The sequence below is a fragment of the Leguminivora glycinivorella genome, chromosome 24 (assembly GCF_023078275.1).
Source record: "Leguminivora glycinivorella isolate SPB_JAAS2020 chromosome 24, LegGlyc_1.1, whole genome shotgun sequence".
NCBI classification, from domain to species: Eukaryota; Metazoa; Arthropoda; class Insecta; order Lepidoptera; family Tortricidae; genus Leguminivora; species Leguminivora glycinivorella.
Window position 1 is genome coordinate 3,486,581 of NC_062994.1, and position 18,985 is coordinate 3,505,565.

General features: G+C 37.2%; 1 protein-coding gene across 4 annotated transcripts in view; it reads left to right on the top strand.

Annotated features, from left to right (window-relative positions):
- The window catches only part of LOC125238904 (disks large-associated protein 5), a 103,338-nt gene that overhangs the window by 42,909 nt on the left and 41,444 nt on the right, over positions 1-18,985 (top strand). For 2 of the 4 annotated variants that reach the window (XM_048146392.1, XM_048146395.1), the window contains exon 1: positions 9,035-9,235. The exons of the other annotated variants lie outside the window; for them this stretch is intronic. Coding sequence is in view for 1 of the 2 variants with exons in the window: in XM_048146395.1 (XP_048002352.1) it covers positions 9,223-9,235 (13 nt within the window). In the remaining variant the exon portion in view is untranslated. Of the gene's footprint in view, positions 1-9,034; positions 9,236-18,985 lie in introns of those variants that run through there. 4 annotated transcript variants of the gene reach the window in all.

Below are 18,985 nucleotides of genomic sequence, written 5' to 3' on the forward strand. Positions count from 1 at the left end.
TTTTTATTTTATATGTAATATGATCAATGAATGCATCTTTCAATTAAATATTCGAAATTATAATTAGACTGAAATTGTATTAATCTTAATTTAATTGCTGTTAAATAATTTTATTGATGAACGTGTAATATTTATAATATTATTAATAAAATGTCTATGTCTAACGAAGTAAAAAAGACCGACGAAGACCGGTGAAACCATTTTACATTACATTACATACACTTCATACATTCGTAGATATTTACTGTAAATTTTTAGGTAAATGTGTATACGTGGAAAGCCGGTTTTTACTCTACTAAGTACAATGAGCTGCAAAAGTGCATTGCGAATTTATCAATGAATTAATACATAATATCTCCATACAATTTTGTAGCTCACATACATGTACATATGTGATGATACGTGTAACTTCTACCTCACGGCTTTCCTTTTTATTGGCATAGTCTGGATTTCGCTTATTCTCGTCCTTAGCCGAAGTTTCCCTTGTCCACTACTGGAGCAGAACGACAGAACGCTACAGTTGTGCACCCCGCCTAAACCCTGCAATTTTCCACTGAACACGTCCGCAGTTGAGGCGTGAAATGGAACGTGCCACGCTACCCATTGGAAAGCTACAACTTATGATAAATGGGGGGTACAATTGTGGTGGCGGGTTAAGAATTTCACCCCCTTTCCTCCCTTGATGGATGGAAAAGTGAACGGTGAGATATGGGTGGGTATTGTGGTGTTGATGACATCCGTGAGGTTGCGAGTCACATCTCGATGAGACTAAGCTAAAGACCGGGACAAGTGGCGTTCAATCACATTTTTTGCCATACTAAATTGAACCTTATCACCGAGAGAGAAAGTTGATCGTATCAGACTAGCGAAAACGGTCCACATGAGAGGGCATTGTTTGGGCTGGTGTCCCTCTCGCACGTGTGACCAGTGTTAATGAGGTTACCATAGTAGTAGTATTTTTATCTGTATATTACCTGACTTTAAAACTTCTTATTTTATTTTAGTGTTATATTCAAAGTAGGGTTTCGATATATTTTAAAGAATTAGAAAATAATTATAATGTAATTATTTTAATGCCCATAAATCAAAGATTTGTATAATTAAAAAATACCTTTAATTGGGTATTAGTAGATTTAGTAGTGACTTTGAAAATTAACTGGTATCCCCAATGTATGACAGTGATGACGTCACTGAATAATGTTGACATTGTCAGTAAGTGCGAGAGGGACACCAGCCCATACAATGACCTCTCATGTGGACACACTTTTTGACCTAACTACACAATCTAGTTTAATAATTCTAAATCTATGGTCACAACATACAATTTCGTTTTCTATTAACGTCTTGATTCCTCAGCCGCACTGAAAACTGAAATATGAGCAGTTTCATATGCTCTGACTACCTTTTTTTTGAAAACAGGCATTATGTATGTATGTACCACCTCTTTAGTATAGTATTTTATGCAACAGGCGTTTAAAGGAGGTCAAAAAAGACGTGTGGCGTGGGTAACAATTTGAGGCGAATTAAGACGCCACGAGTATTTTTTGACTCAGTTAAACACCGTTGCATACAATACTTTTTCTACGACCATGCACTTAGTTTTTAATAGTTTTCTTGAATAACTTTCGTGAAATTCACACTGTTTCCTGTATTATGACGCAAATGTTTGCACTGTCAGCTCAGCTGCCCAAAGCCTTCCCGCGTACGCGCGCAGTATCGTTATAAGAATGCGTTGCCATGGTTACAGAGCCAAACAATGCGTTTTCAGTTTTTTCGATACTGCGCGCATGCGCGGAAAGCCGGCGGACGCTGGCTTTAGGGAATAGACTTTTATGTAGGGTTTTAAAGATCTATGCACGACCCTGTAAATGACGAATAGAAAAACTATATTAAGGAGTAGAAAAACTATATTATTGCTTAGTTGCATATTGAACTGACAATCCTAATCTATTTACAATAAGATACGTCTTATAGCCCGATCATTTGTCATTATTATACGCATGTACGTGTATTGAAGTATGTCGTGCAATGACAATGACAATGGTTCTGTAATTGCCTATTGTGGGGTATCCGGTCCGCAAAGACGTGTGTCTCGGGATCTATTATATCAAACCATAGCGTGATCACTAAAGTGTTCCTTCGTTAAATTCAGGACTTACTTCAGCACCGTGTCTTTCGGTCCATCTTGTTCCTTGCTTAGCATTCTATATTGTGATTGATAGAAAACTGCAATTCGGCATGGGCACATCTCGGACACTGGCGATCAAATATATGAAAGAGGCGCGTTCCTAGCACACATTCTACCATGGGGTCTCATCCGGAACAGTGCAAAATTATTTCCAAATAGAAATCATAGATGGCGCTAAGTGTCACGATTGACGATTATTATTTTTTATCAAATAGATTTAAAGGTATTTGAAGCGTCATAAATTAAGTACATTATAAATTAAATACAAACATCGATGACAACACAAATTTAATGCATTATTTTAGAAATTTTCAAAGAAATAATATCACGTAATATATTGCTACTGACTATGACGCAACAACGTGAACAACCTGCGCGCGACAGTATCGAGCTACCTAAATTTTATTGCATATTGTCACTAGATGGAGCTGTCACTATCTACAGTATACTGCCAACGAAACGGTGCGATTGTGTGCGTTCCGTTCATTGAGATATATGTACTACGTACTATAGGCGACGTTGCCAGACGGAAACTCTGCACAAGCTGACAAATGCGCGGAGTGCGCGAAGCGGTAATTTACGCGTAGAGTAGTAAGTCCACCATCAGATGTGACACATTATTATATTCCGCCTGTCAAAATTATTTATTTATTTATTTACAACTTAAAAAATACAAAGTAAGCGATCACTGCCGCCCATGGACACCCGAAACACCAGGGGTGTTGGAGGTGCGTTGCCGGCCTTTAAGATGGATGTACGCTCTTTTCTTGAAGATTTATCTTCTTCTTTAAAATACAAATATATACTTATATATAATATATATATATATAGTGCGGTCAGTTTTTTTGGACAAAGCGTAGGTATCCATTGTTCTCTTTTTTCATGACCAGGCCAAAGAAAACAGCAAAAAGTGAGCGTGCTAAAAATACAATTTTACTCAATAACTGTTAACAATCAATAAACAAATTAACTTTTTTTTTATATTATAGTAACATAATTCATAAAGTAGTAAGTAGTTACCTAATAATTTTCCAAATTGAAATAAATATATTTCGCAAATCTATTAGAGGTGAAACACATTAGTAGGAACAATGAAAATGGCACATCTGCGCGGTTAACTTTTTAGTCTATGATTGCGTCACCAAAATCGCGCAGCCTCGCTCCCGCTCGCGTGTTCGTAGAATATTCAGCTGTCAGCCGATAATATTTGTTTGTGTACGTTAATAATGTAGGTATACGTTTGTAGTAGTGTGCGTGACAAAAATGTCGTCTATTTCTATTAAACAGCTGCCAATGATCGAAATTCAAATTAGTTGAACAATTTCCATTGAAAAAAAAAGTTTGTAATGCATCGGTCCGAATTGTGGATACTAGTTTTATCATCTTTTAGTAGATACAATTGAATGTAAAATTATTTATTTTGCCTGACACTCTTGAGTATTTTTTATGCCGTTATTTTAATTTTACAATATAATATTTGGAATATAGTGCTTATAATTATTAAATATAAAACATTTTTTAAATACTTTTTGATACAAAATCATACTTCATTGATTTGGAACAATGCTTTTTATCGGACCTACAGTCAACCAATTGGAACCCTAGGCCACTGTAGAACTATGTCATAGTAACGTTATAAATCAGATTGTAAGAAACCTCTTACTGCTTGTCATTTTGACATGGTTGTAGAGTGGCCTAGGGTTCCAATTGGTTGACTGTACATCCGACACTATCGGAAGCGTTTATCGGATGTAGGATGTCGATCTGACACCCGATATCGGATCGGATAATGTGAAAACGGCCTAAGCATTAACCGTTAGTGCGTTTTCACATTATCCGATCCGATATCGGATGTAGGACCGATATCCCATACATTGAAGCCGCCATCTTTGATTTTTGCCTTTGAAATCCTTCCGACATTTGCTACATGCACGACCGATGCGATGCATGCGAAATCAAACCTTATCGATATGGAAGTATGAGACGCGACGATTGCCGACTGGCTAGGATTTCCGAACGCACACGAATGCGCGCTCGGTCGCCGATTTGCGGCGGAGTGGGCCTAGACCTCGACGCGACGCCGCACTTGCGTCGCGCGAAGCGCAACAGCATTTTAAAACATTATTATTGTACAAATATAATTATTTATTAACCACATCAGCCCCCCCCCCCCCCCCCCCCCGACCAAACCAAACCAAAACACACTACATTTTTGCATTTTTCCCCTCGCTAGGTCGGAAACACGCGTTTTGTCCTTCAATACCAGCAGGTAAAAACCCACTAGTGGATAAAGTAATTTGACCTTGAATATAGTCATATAGTGAATCTAGTGATGACGATATGTTTTACCACCTGTGGAACTCCTGGAAGCAGTGATAAACGCGTTTTTTGCGTTGTACTTTCCTCGCTATAGTGAGGGAAAATGTTGTTGTGTATCGTGGTTCAACTATAGAATACTTTCGCTTGCTCGTTTTTCAATTCCACACTCGCCGTTAAAATACAACTTTGCACTCTTGTATAACAAATAACTATGTATTTTATATTTTTGAATATATTTTTTCAGACTGGCACTTAAAAAGAGTTTAAACGTTTTTTTTTTCTAAAAACCTAAATTTTTCAACAAAGGTTTTACTTTTCACTTTTCGACATCTATCAATGAGAAAGGACCTTTTGTAGTAAGAAACAATACGATTTTTTTATGTAAAAACGATAATGTAAAAACGGCCTAAGGGTTACCAAGGCTCGATCGGCGCGCCTAGTGGACGCCAGGCTTAAATTGTCTGGTCTTGGTGTTTTAATAATTTTATGTGTTTATAGTCGTAATTTATTTGCGAAGTATTAATTTTATATCTGTATTTTTAAATTACACTATGTTGTGGTACCGGGAAGCATATTTTAACTTAAAAGGACGTAATGACAACATTTCATACCATGTTTCAGAAAATAAATAGTTTCGGAGTTTAAATTAAGTTTGCAGTGTTTGCACAATTTTATGAATAAAAATATTACTCTCGAAAATGTTTTATCAAATACGTACTTTACATTTTGTTCATTATGTTTACTACATGTACATTCTTAGCTATTATACTTATGTATTTCTTACATAATAATATTCATTTCCATATTTCTAATTAACTACGCGCCTGCTTTAGAGTGCTTTAAATTTTAACAAATCAATGCATCCTTTGGTCGGGGGCTGGGGCCTCTCAACTCAAGGTCGCCGGCGCCGTGGTCGCGGGGCGCGGGGCGTGGGGCGCGGGGTGGGGCGCCGCGGATCTCGTTCATTCAATTCCGCTTGCATGTGTTGCGGACAGAGCGAGTATATTATACGTACGCGGCGAGCACACATACAAGCCGCACGGCAACGCCATCTAGTAATGTTCGACTTTAAACGTCCATGTGACGTTATAGGTTTAGTGCGTGAAAGCTAAAACAGATGTCGCAAGATGTTGCAGTTTGATGACTATTTCGACGTAGGATACTGATAAGAGTTTTGTTGGCCACGCGTGGCTACTGGCGCCATCTAGCTCTTTGAGTGTGGATTAAATTTAGCCTACAGGTCTAGAATACTTAGGACGGCGCCCATTTTTAGTATGGGATTAGGTATCTGTACTAGTATTATTTGATCTGTGCTGAGCCACACCTTCAGTAATAAAGGAAACGCGTATAAGGTAAAATACCCCATAATGGACGGTGATGCCATTATGGACAAAAAAACACAAATCCTTAAAAATAAGTATCTAAAATAAGTTTCCAAAAACTGACGGCTATGTACCATAAACTAGAGTTGTAGAGCTGTTTAATTTTGAAGTTTCAATTAATTCGGTTATTTATGAAGGATTTGGAGACAAGATAAAATTCACCAGTTTACTGAAAAAAATATCAAGACGAATTCTTAGTAATGTTGCTAAGAGAGATGAGTTCATGTATAAAAAAATAAAAAAATAACGCACGGTGTAATCTTGAATGCGTTTTACTTACTGCATTAAGCATGAGATAAGGTATAAAACATACTAGTTTGTTGCTCCAAAGATATAAAGAAATGACGTTATTTTGCGAGTGTCCATTACTGGACCCGAAAAACTGCCTACCTCCTATGATGGACAAGGAACAATTTACAAAACCAAAATTTACAAGAAACAATCCTATGTTAAAATAACCCAAACTAATTGTATTTATGGTGTATAAAATTGACTCATTGCGTATCAGTTGGCTTTAAAAGTAAAATTTTAAACTTATTTCACTGTCCATAATGGGGGATCCATTACTGGAGAACTGCCGTCCATAATTGGAGAAAAAACACCTAGTTTTAATTTGTTAACTATGAAGAAAGCAATAGGAGTATATATTCTGCAATACGCTTGAAATGTAGAAGAAGGATAGGACATTCAAGATTTAACACGCTTGGCGGTATAATTTTTACATTTATCAGTGAAATATCAAAAACAGGCGAATTTTTTTCTTAAACTGTCCATGATTGGGTCCGTCACCTTATCTATGTTTCTACATCTACCATGTAATGACTCAATCTCAGTCAATGTGGATTCTCAATAAGAACGACATGACATTATGCTTTTAGATTTAGAAAATAAAGCTGTAAGATGACATAACCTAATTCCTGTTAAACTGCCTTTTAAATTTATGGAATCCATACTAATATTATAAATGGGAAAGTGTCTGTGTCTGTTTGTTTGTCCGTCCTTCACGGCAAAACGGAGCGACGAATCGAATTGTCGTGATTTTTTAAGTGGAGATAGTTGAAGTGATGGAGAGTGACATAGGCTACTTTTTGTCTCTTTCTAACGCGAGCGAAGCCGCGGGCAAAAGATAGTGAACTAATAAAAGCACGATTGGGTAGTTTAGCGAAAAGGATTTTTCTTCTAAAAATTGACATTGCAATGAATGACTTCCTTTTGACAGAAAATTCAAATTATATTTGCCATCGCCAAAAACATATGTGTGTGGTTTATACGAGCTTTCTTCCTTTCTCATACGCACTAAGCGTTTTGCTTCAACATTTCTTTTGCAAACCGCCAAAGAGTGGAATGCCCTGCCTGAGTCTGTGTTTCCGCATGAGTACAACTCAGGTCTCTTTAAAACAAGAGTAATAGGTATCTCATAGGTAAGCGTGCTCCAACGTAGTCCGCATCATCACTTACCATCAGGTGTGATCGTGGTCAAACTTTCCAAACGTATTCAAACTAAAAAAAACGTCATGTGCACATTCATACACATTCTTCAATTTATCCAATTACTTATTATGTACATTGTCGATAGTAATATAATTTATCCTGCATGTCTTGTTCATGTCCGTATTACAATGATCGAACGTCATTCTAGTTCATTTCGCGTTGTCATTTGTCATTTACATAATTATGTACATACTTGTACCATCACTCGTTGCTCGTTGGTTAAACCTTTCGACAACGCCGAGAACTAAGTTTATTCCCAGACAGGAGAAAAAAATTATAGAACAAGGTGGATTATTTGGTTTTGCCTATCGCCACCTCTACCCTCTTATAGTATTATTATATTCAACTCAATGAGGAGGCACACTGACATTTTTCCCGCCAGGCGGCGCCTGTGCAAGTGTTTAGGCATGTCACTGTCATTCATATGTGAGAGAGAGAAAAAACATATCATCTTCTCGCTCTCACGTATGAAATTCTTTATCTGTGCAATGCAAGTGCAATGGACTTATACTTCCGTGCAATGGACTAATAGAGTGGCGCCATCTGTCATAACCTTTTAGTGTGCCTCCTCATTCTCCAAGCATAACATACTCCCAAAGATTTATTTATGAATGAAAAAAAAATTGCTTCTCAATTGGTACATTACATACTAGCACATGAACTAGACTGGATTTCCAGATCAACGAAGTTAAAAAAACATGTCTAAGAACACTCCCGACTAACTCAGCTTTCAATAAAATAAAAAAAATCGAAATTGGTTCATCCGTTCGGGAGCTACGATGCCACAGACAGACAGACAGACAAACAGACAGACAGACAGACGGACAGACAGACAGACAGACACGTCAAACTTATAACACCCCGTCGTTTTTGCGTCGGGGGTTAATGATGTTTTATTCGTTTTTTTTTTAAATCAATTCGTGCAACTATGATCGTGTTTGTTACGCAGTGTTTGTTAGAAAAAAGGAAAGCCATAATAAACACTGTGTGGGCCTGTGGGCTAATTATCAAAATCAAAAAAGTTATTAATAACTCCTGTAATTAATCTACACGACACTTTATAGCACTTTATAGCATTTTATCATGAGCCAAGCATACCTTTCTAGAGAAAAACAACATTAACATAGGTTTCACTGTAACCCTTAACATTAAGAGAGAAGCATTATTGTTGCTTGGCTTAGCTTCTTTCATATTGGTTTTTCTGCACCATCTGTTAACTAGGCATCATCACACCATAGCACGTGTTATACCCGTAAACCATTCCCCCCTTTTTTTAATCGACTATCATTACAATCAATCTAAATTAGACCCAATTTTTAGAGAAATACGAGCGTCAACAATTCCATTAGCCTGCCAAAGCAACTGTACCTGCTTTACAACTTAAAAATACAGTCGAATACATCTAAAATGGACTTTGTGTCATAACCAAAAAGATCTAACAAGACCTGATTTTATAAAGTATAAAAACTGTACCAGTTCAACTTCCTTTTAAAACGACGATATCGCCTCACTTGATCGTACTTCATCCATTACTGTTCACGTTAGCGAGCCAAACGCTCGTTTCGTTTTAACCGAAGCGTTGGACACCATAGTGCAGGTGAAACACGTAAGTGTTCCATGGAAATTGGTTTAATAGGCAATTGGAAGTACACGTCATAGTGTCGGTACGCCTACGCGGCGGCGGTCGTGCGCGAGAGTTGATTTCTAAGAGAAATTCCGAGTTTGAAGTTCGGTGTACCCAAAGGCACGGTTTTTGGGCCGCTGCTATTCCCATAATTACAGTACTGTTGTTTTAGTGTGAACGAACTTATGTTTTAGAAGTTTACAAATGAGTGGTTCGAGATGAATGAAATGTGTAAGTATTAGTCAAATATATTACTTAATGCCCAAATATATGAAATAGAAAATTAAAGTTTTAGTTATAATTTAAACGCGATTGTATTTAAACAAAACTTGATAATAGGGCTTGCAATATCGGACGATTTTCAATTCCGGAACTGGTTTTCGAGATTGGACTTCAATTCCGGAATTCCGGAACTAGTTCCGGAATTGAACAATTTTTTTTGGTTTGTGTTTCTGGTGGGTTTTTGATGAAATGATACAATTTTAAATTGAAATTTAGTATAAATCGACGTTTAAGACAATAACTCCGTACCTGTAAGGCATATAACACCGAAATTTTCATTTTAGTAATTTTACAGGAAAGCCCATTTTGTGTCAAAATCGGTCTTGCAAGGTATTTCGAACTACAGTTAACGATACAAACGAGGTTTTAGTGCCAGTTTCCTGATAGTGGTCAACGTTATGGTTATTTTTTTATCCATTGACCATCGAAATAATATAAAAGTAATAATTTGGCATTAAGAATGGCATAACGTCTTGTTCACATAACTGTAATAAAAGAAATATTGAATTACCTTTATCAGACTCGAGTAGGGACAAAAGATATACAAGATAGCCCAAAAAGACAGATTTTATAATTTATTCCTAGGTTTTTGTAAAAAATAAATCATTCTTTTCATAATTTTCCATACATTTGCTTCTCAAATCTTTTGATTTTGTGGTAAGTGGGCTTAGATAGAGTTTAGTAAAATATGCACACGTCTTTGTGAAAAGTGTATAAAGTAACTACGACGTCATGCTTGTGAATGAATGTAATACCAAATACTACGATTTGCGTCTGAACTTAAGACTTTATGCCTAAAATAGGAGGAGGAAAGGAGATGCCTTATCACCTGTGCTCTTCAACTTGGCCCTTGAACATATTGTCCGAAAAGTGTTAGCGTTGGACATAGGGCTGGAGTTGAGCGGCAGGCACAAAGTGATAGGGTACGCGGACGACCTTGCTTTATTAGGGAAAAGTCGAGGGGAAGTAGAGCTGGCAGCTAGTGTCCTCGAACGAGAGGCACACCCAGGATTAACCAGTCCAAAACTGAATACCTTCACATGAAGCGCTAAAATACGCGAGTTAAGCGCGCAAGTCTTCATGTTGGGGGTATCGTCTACCATGGAACTGACAAATTTCGGTATCTTGGATGCACCATCACCGACACAAACACCAGGGAGGAGGAAATTATAATTCGCATCCAGAGTGCGTTGCGGTGCAGTGCAACCCTCCATAAAGTGTTGGTGTCCAGGCTTCTCAGTAGAAATACTAAGCTGAGAATATATAACACCGTAATTCGACCAATCCTAATGTATGGCTGTGAGGCCTGGACACTAACACAAAAAGAGGAAAGTCAGCTCCTTGTGCGGAAAGAAAGATATACCGGAAAATCCTGGGACCTGTCAAGAGAGATGACGGCACGTGGAGGATAAGGAGGAATGCCGAAATAGAGGAGTTGGTGGGCGAAGCGAACATCATCGGCGTAGCGTAACCAAATCCCACAGACTTCGCTGGTTCGGCCACCTACTAAGAATGGGAGAGGATCGGGCTGCCAAAAGGGCGTATCTGGGAAGACCAACTGGTGGCCGCCCGGCGGGTCGGCCCAGATACCGCTGGGGAGACAGCGTGATGGCGGATCTGTGTCAGCTACAAGCCGATAATTGGCAGGAAGCTGCGCAGGATCGGGATAAGTGGCGTGCTCTCGTTTAGGAGGCCAAGATCCTCTTTGGATCACAGTGCCATACTAGTTAGTTAGTTAGATTATATATTTCACTTATTAGCTAAAACAATTGAGAGCAAAACCAGAAAGTGACAGTGGTATAATATTAGCGGGTTAAAACTACACTATCTCGCTCTAACTAGCCCTGGATGCAACCCTTTGGTCATAAAATAGGCACTACCTGAATCCGAGCAGTGTTTAACTTAATGAATATACTTACATATTTTTTATAGACGCGGTGGTAGTTTTGTAAAATAACCAGGCTGATATTACACGTTTTCGTCCAAAAATATATCTTTTTTCAATTCCGGAATTTTCGAGATTATGTGTTTCAATTCCGGAACTGTAATATCGGAAAAATTGTCCGAAATTCCGGAATTTCGAGATTCCGGAATTCCGGAATGCAAGCCCTACTTGATAACCTAATTAAGAATTTACGTGTACTTACCCAATGTTGCAACAATTGAAACGGTGTTAGATAGGTATTCCGACTCATAAAGATAAGTATGGATATCTGATTTCATAGAATTATAGTAAAAAATAGAATGTTTTTAAACTGAATATAAATTGGTCTACTTTAACTGTACAACAAATCCTCAATTACTCTATAACTGCGGTTTAACAAGAAAAGAGATAGAAATCGTATACCTTCGTAGACAAACCGGAACCAATACAGCTTAGTTTCCGAGATTACCGAGAACAGATAAATATACAAACACACTTTCTTGTACCGATAGATTTCCTGATGTACTTCGCTTCTTAAGTGTGTGTTCAGATGGAGACTTTAGATTAACCATAGATTAATTTTTTAAGTTTTAACTTCTAAGATAAGAAGAAGGTGATGTTATGCCGAAAATATTTTTTTTTGTTTATAGGTAACGTTACAGTAGATTTATTTATCATTGAAAGTCTAAATATAAGTTTTCATGATCTTTTCAATAAGTTTTACCATGATGGCAAACAAACACTATAGCCTAGGGGTGCTTGACTGTTTGTCCACAAATCCATAGTGCCAAGTAGGTACCATAGATCACCGATCTGTGGAAATAAATAAATACATATTATGAAATTCAAATGGGACTATCGCGTCCCGTTTTAATTTAATACTATGAGTGAAGATCGTGTTAGTTTAAATCAACATAAACAAGTACATATTACACGTTTACATATTTTTGCATCTTCATCCTATCGATAATTTTGACAGCCTTGCCTTCAGACATTGAACATGCCACTACATGCATCATACATTCAAACCAGACGCTTCAATATTCTTTAGAAACCTCTCATGTTAACAGGAAAGTATAAGTAAAATTTGAACTCCATTCGTTTGTAATAAAGGTGAAGATGAAGGGTTATGCAAATGATGAATCACTATTGAAACGGTCTAAAGTGAAATTTCAATAGCGTCAATACGCATAACTCACGCAGTGACAGGGTTGTCGCTTCAGATGAAAATACTGAGTGAATCCTATCCCCTAAAGCACATCTCGGACACTGGCGACCAATAGTTATTTGTTTTACAAGGGGGCAAAGTTGTTGTTTAACCGCACGTGCCAATATTGATACCCGAGCAAGCGAAAGATTCCAATATTGAACCGCGAGCGTAGCGAGTGATTCAAAAAGTGGAATCTTGAGCGTTGCGAGGGTTTCAAGGCACGAAGGTTAAACAAACTTTGCCACCGAGTGAAACACAACATTTTTCACCACACCAGCACGAACAAAATACTAACTATAAAACATCAAATTAAATCAAATCTATCAATTTATTAAATATTTATGATTCAAAATCATCATTCATAGGTAAAATTCTACTAGCCAGCTTAAGACATCAAGTTAAAATTTGTATGTGGTCATACTGTACGATAGTACTCTTTTAAAGGTAATGTCCCGACCCGGGAATTAAGAAAAGAAGAAAGAAGGGAAAATTCCCTAAGGAGCATTCCCTAAGGAGCTAAGGGAAATAAAAATTAAATATTACAATCTTGTAGATAGTACGTAAAATGTTGATTCCTCCATAGAAAACTAATATAATTATCCAATTGATAAATATAATATTTACCCTCATGCACTTACGAAGTACGGTCAACCGGGGTGGCTTTAAACAGCAGGGGCATCTTTGAAAATTTGGTTTTAATGTCATACTGTAAGTAAATTCGCGATTTTCTATGGTAGATTTACAAGAATATTTATGGATCTAACTAGTTACATGAACAGTTTCAGTAAATAGTGAATAATTTTAATTTTAAAACCGTCCAAATAACATCAAAGTGACCCCAAATTTTCCTAAAGCCACCCCTGTTGACGTACAGATTCAATGAATTAGTAATACGACATTGGGAAAACACAATTAAACCGCAACTATTTCCTTACGCATAAGTTCAATAAGTAGTAAGAATTACGTTTCCAATTTGACCTTGTAGTCAGTTTAATTATCTATCTATACATATAAATCATCATCCTCCTTGCGTTATCCCGGCATTTGACACGGCTCATGGTAGCCTGGGGTCCGCTTTGACAACTAAATCCAAGATTTGGCGTAGGCACTAGTTTTTACGAAAGCGACTGCCAGATCTTCCAAGCCGAAGGGTAAACTAGACCTTATTGGAATTAGTCCGGTTTCCTCACGATGTTTTCCTTCACCGAAAAGCGTCTGGCAAATATCAAAAACATTTCGTACATAAATTTCGGAAAACTCATTGATGCGAGCCGGGGTTCGAAGTGTTCGAACCCGCGACCTCCGAAACGAAAGTCGCACGTAATTACCGCTAGGCTACCAGCGCTGTTACATATAAATCATATGATTTACTGAATGGACGTATTACTCCTAAACGAAGAAAAGGAATATTAAAGTCAATTCTGAGGATAGCGAGGAATTCTAAAATCAGTGAGTCCAGTGAATAAGGGCATAACTTAAATTGACTGTGAATAATCTAACCACAAAATTAAAATTAAAAAAAAACCCCGACCGCAACACAGCAGACCGATTTTCATGAAACATGGCATAGATAGAACACTCCCGACTAACTCAGCTTTCAAACAAAAAAAACTAAATCGAAATCAGTTCATCCGTTCGGGAGCTACGATGCCATGCCACAGACAGACACACACACAGACAGACAGACACGTCAAACTTATAACACCCCGTCGTTTTTGCCTCGGGGGTTAAAAGGAACACAAGTCGAATCCCACCTCAGACTTGTGACCACTGAAATATTCTAAAGATTCAAGTCTTAGTCCGTTCATTCAGTACGGACTTGTAATTCTTGAGTTCGTGGTTCCAAAGTTGGCAGCCCTATGGTATGTATATAATACTTTGCTATGCAGTATTCAGTACGCATGACGTAGAGACCGGTATGCTGTTGATAAATATGGTGACAGCTGTCCGGTTTTTTGTTTATGCTAGTTTTTTCCGGCCCCGGTTTATGTTTTGGTGTAAGGAGAAATTACTGGTATGATAGGCTTTTCCTTCCATTTTATTAGCAAAGGCCTTTTTAACCCCCGACGCGAAAACGACGGGGTGTTTGTTATAAGTTTGACGTGTCTGTCTGTGTGTATGTCTGTCTGTGGCATCGTAGCTCTCGAACGGATGCACGGATTTAGATTTAGTTTTTTTTGTCCGAAAGCTGAGTTAGTCGGGAGTGTTCTTTGCCATGTTTCATGAAAATCGGTCTACTATGTCGCGGTCGGGGGTATTTTCAAAATTTGAATTTTGTAGTTATGATATTAAGTCAGATAAAGGGTCCCCAAAAATGGTTTTCGTTAGATGAGTGATTAGTCACTGAAATAACTCAATGTAAATTTTATAAACTTTTGACAAAGCAGATTTCCATATACATATACCGAATAGCGTAACCCCGGAGACTTTTGAGTTTCGAATCTCGATTTTTTTTTCAGTGGTTAAGTACCTACTTTAATTTTTGTGCTCATAAGCTACACCGAATCAACAGGTGGCCAACCGGTCTGTTCTGTTTCTCTCAGTTCTTAACAAAACTTTCATTGATAAAGTCTTCAAAACTTTAATTTACTGACCATTTTAAACTCTATTGCTTTCTAACAAAATCCAATTCCAATTTAAAAATGGCCGATTAAAGTAAACAATCGGAACCGGAAACCGGGTCGAATGTCATCTGTCAAGGGGTCGTTGATCCTGCTTTCTCACGGAACGTATCGCTGTCATTTACATAATAGTTCTGTAACGCGGGTTACGGTAATAGTGGAGAACGATGTTTTAATGGTTGCCGTTTTGGACAATTTTGAATAACAAATGCATTCAAGAAAAGAGCGTATTCCCATGTTAGGGACCAGGCAATGCCTACAGTCCTGGTAGGCTGGTATTACGGATGTCCATGGGCTGCGGTGATCGCTTACCATCAGGCTGTCCGTGTGCTCGTTTTCTTGTCTCATAAAAAAATCTTCTGATCCCTCCATTTGGGCCGTGATGTCGTCAAGTTATCTACCCCACTTAATAAGACCTGATGATTTAGACGGCGTGCGAATCTTGCTTGCGATTTTAGTTACAATGCAGCCTGTTGAGGTTGCATGCAATTTCGCATAGCCATCAAATACCGCAATGTAATAAAACTCGTTTGCGAGTTCTTGTACCATCTAAATGGGCGCTAATTAAATAATAAAAAGAGAAAGACGTCCGCATCTTGAACCTTAATTCCCTCAGTATCAATGTCGATCGATCGATATCCGAAAAATATTTTTTTTTTTCGAAAACCACCGAATTTTTCGGCACCGTTTTAGCCACCACCGAACCTTTGGCAGTTTTTTATACTGAAATGAAACAAAAGGTTGAAAGACACCAAAACACGTTCGTTCACATCACAATACATTCACTATAAATAAGTGATGATTTCTGTACCTTGTCGCTTTTAATCATTCGACACTTTCGTATGACATTTCAAACAAGACGTTAATGTGATAACCCAAGTAACATTTTAGTGCTATAATTTTGGTTTTCGACGCCAAAAGCTACTATAGATGTCGTATAAAGGTTTTCGGCGTGACCGCTTGTCGTATAAAAGCCTCCAGTAACACCTTTTAGCTCTATAAGCTTATACCGCTAAAAGGTGTTATTAGGAAGTGATGTAAACGTTTATATCACCATTTTATAGAGCCGCTATAGGCCTGGTCTATAACAGGATCAAATATGACTACTATAGATCTATATTATTGTATAATAGTGTTAGGAATCACTGCTATGCAATCAATTTGCGCTATTAAGGTTCCCGACAAGCTGCTATAGTTGTTGCGTTATACAGCTAAAAGGTGTTATTAGGAAGTGATGTAAACGTTTATATCACCATTTTATAGAGCCGCTATAGGCCTGGTCATTAACAGGATCAAATATGACTACTATGGAACAATATTATTATATAATGGTGTTAGAAATCACTGTTATGCAATCAATTTGCGCTATTAAGGTTCCCAACAAGCCGCTATAGTTGTTGCGTTATACAGCTAAAAGGTGTTATTAGGAAGTGATGTAAACGTTTATATCACCATTTTATAGAGCCGCTATAGGCCTGGTCTATAACAGGATCAAATATGACTACTATATAACAATATTATTATATAATGGTGTTAGAAATCACTGTTATGCAATCAATTTGCACTATTAAGGTTCCCGAGAAGCCGCTATAGTTGTTGCGTTATACAGCTAAAAGGTGTTATTAGGAAGTGATGTAAACGTTTATATCACCATTTTATAGAGCCGCTATAGGCCTGATGTATAACAGGATCAAATATGACTACTATAGAACAATATTATTATATAATGGTGTTAGAAATCACTGTTATGCAATCAATTTACGCTATTAAGGTTCCCGACAAGCCGCTATAGTTGTTGTGTTATACAGCTAAAAGGTGTTATTAGGAAGTGATGTAAACGTTTATATCACCATTTTATACAGCCGCTATAGGCCTGGTCTATAACAGGATCAAATAACCTACTAAAGAACAATATTATTGTATAATAGTGTTAGGAATCACTGTTATGCTATCAATTTGCGCTATTAAGGTTCCCAACAAGCCGCTTATAGTATTTTTAGTAGTCGTATTTTAACAGAAATTAAAACCTAACTATACCACTATTTTGGGATATAGTGGCTTTGGAAAACACTGCTACAGTATTTAACACTGTAGTAGTGATATGAATACCATTATAGAGCTATTTTGCTGTATAATGAAGTTTTCAGGATACGTTTATATAGCTTTGAAAAGCGTTAATAGTCGTTTTCTATATGCCTTTTATATCTCATCGCCGTATACGTCACAATTACTCTTTTATATCACAGAACTGTGGAATAATGGTTTCGGTATCTCTTTTAAAACACAATAGCGTTATAGCTGAGTTTACTATATGTTTTATAAAAAAAAATTGTTTAGAAGATCTTTCTATAGTAAAACATTGAAAACAAGTATTGTTTTCTATATAAAGAACTTATAAGTTAAACTGGATCATAGTTAAAGTCTCATGCAATCCTAATTGAATCCACAATGGCGGGCTTATGGCAGTGAATGCGTATGATAAGTGACATAGTCGAACTATAAAAGCGTATGTTTTATTTCTTGGATCCACAGTAGAAACTATGGTGCCAATAATTTTATTGTATTAAATTATATTTATTTATTTTATTCAAAACAGGTATAAATCGAGGGCGCACTTAAAATACTCCATTAAACTAATATTCTTTTAACGGTAAAATTTCCATCGCATACCTTTTTGCAGTAATGATGGAATTATACGAAATCCAAATTATTTTGATTGACACTAAACTTCACAAGTTCACACGCCACTTTTCATAAAGTTCCTCGTTTGTTAAATATTACACACATTAAATTATTTTAGAAATTTCATTCATTCGCATTAAAAGGGACGGCAACTGCTATTACAGAACAAAAAACCTGTATAACGGAATCTCAAATGCTACTATAGCATAAATTGATACTATAATAGCGTTACTGTGTCATCTATGTCAACAAATTAGCACAATAGTCATCATCACATCACCATTATAGACCTTAAACGTCACGGATGATACTGCTATAGCCCTATTATATCACTAAATGGCTGCATAATTGCGCCAAATCGGCTCTACAGTACCAATATAGACTATTTATAGGACTATTTAATGTGATTTAATTTGGTGCTCTCGACCACTATAGGACCAGAAATTGTTACTTGGGAAGGTACAGAAATCATCACATATTTATGCCGGTGATTGCACCTATTCGATACAATAGATTTCGGTTTTAAGATTATAATTTCTATATTCCGTTCCATCGGAAAGTGGACCACTCCGTTCCCACCGCGTAACGGCCGAATCGCAAACAACGGTTAGCCGATTGGCCGCCATCTTGAATCGGTGCTCAAATTGGTAATGGATGTAATTGGCTATTGCATTCGACTTTGGGATCTTTGGACTCCAAATTACCGGAGTGCTTGATTTACAAACCTTTAATATCAATGCCCGTCTACCAAACCACGATAGTACTCTTTATTATACTGTGACCAAACTAAGTTGGCAGTGGTCCGGAGCGCAACGTTTAGGTATCCGTCGTCACTTAAGTTAGCTAAGTAGGTAGATACTCGTAACGTGTCTCGCTCGAAGGGTTTAAAAATGCATAACTTGATTTTCAAACTTTTTTGAATACCTACACATTAAAAGTGAGGCCAAACTAAACTATTATGATGAGTGATGACACTGATGACGTTGACTTGCGAAGGCTAGGCGTTCAAATCGCTGCTAATTTGGCTTGGTTCGACTAAAGATGTGCTACTTGAAGAATTCTCAAAAATTCTGGAATACACTTGGAAGGTTCTGATTTTTTTTTTAATTTGGGAACTAAACCAAATAAAATAGGCAGTTAGGAAGTTCCTGTATCGATAAACTCACTTATCGATATTTTCCGTTTGGATTACCGCGTAACAAATATCGAATCTCAATAAGAAAATTCATCGATGTAAATGATTTATAAAAATCGGATATGCA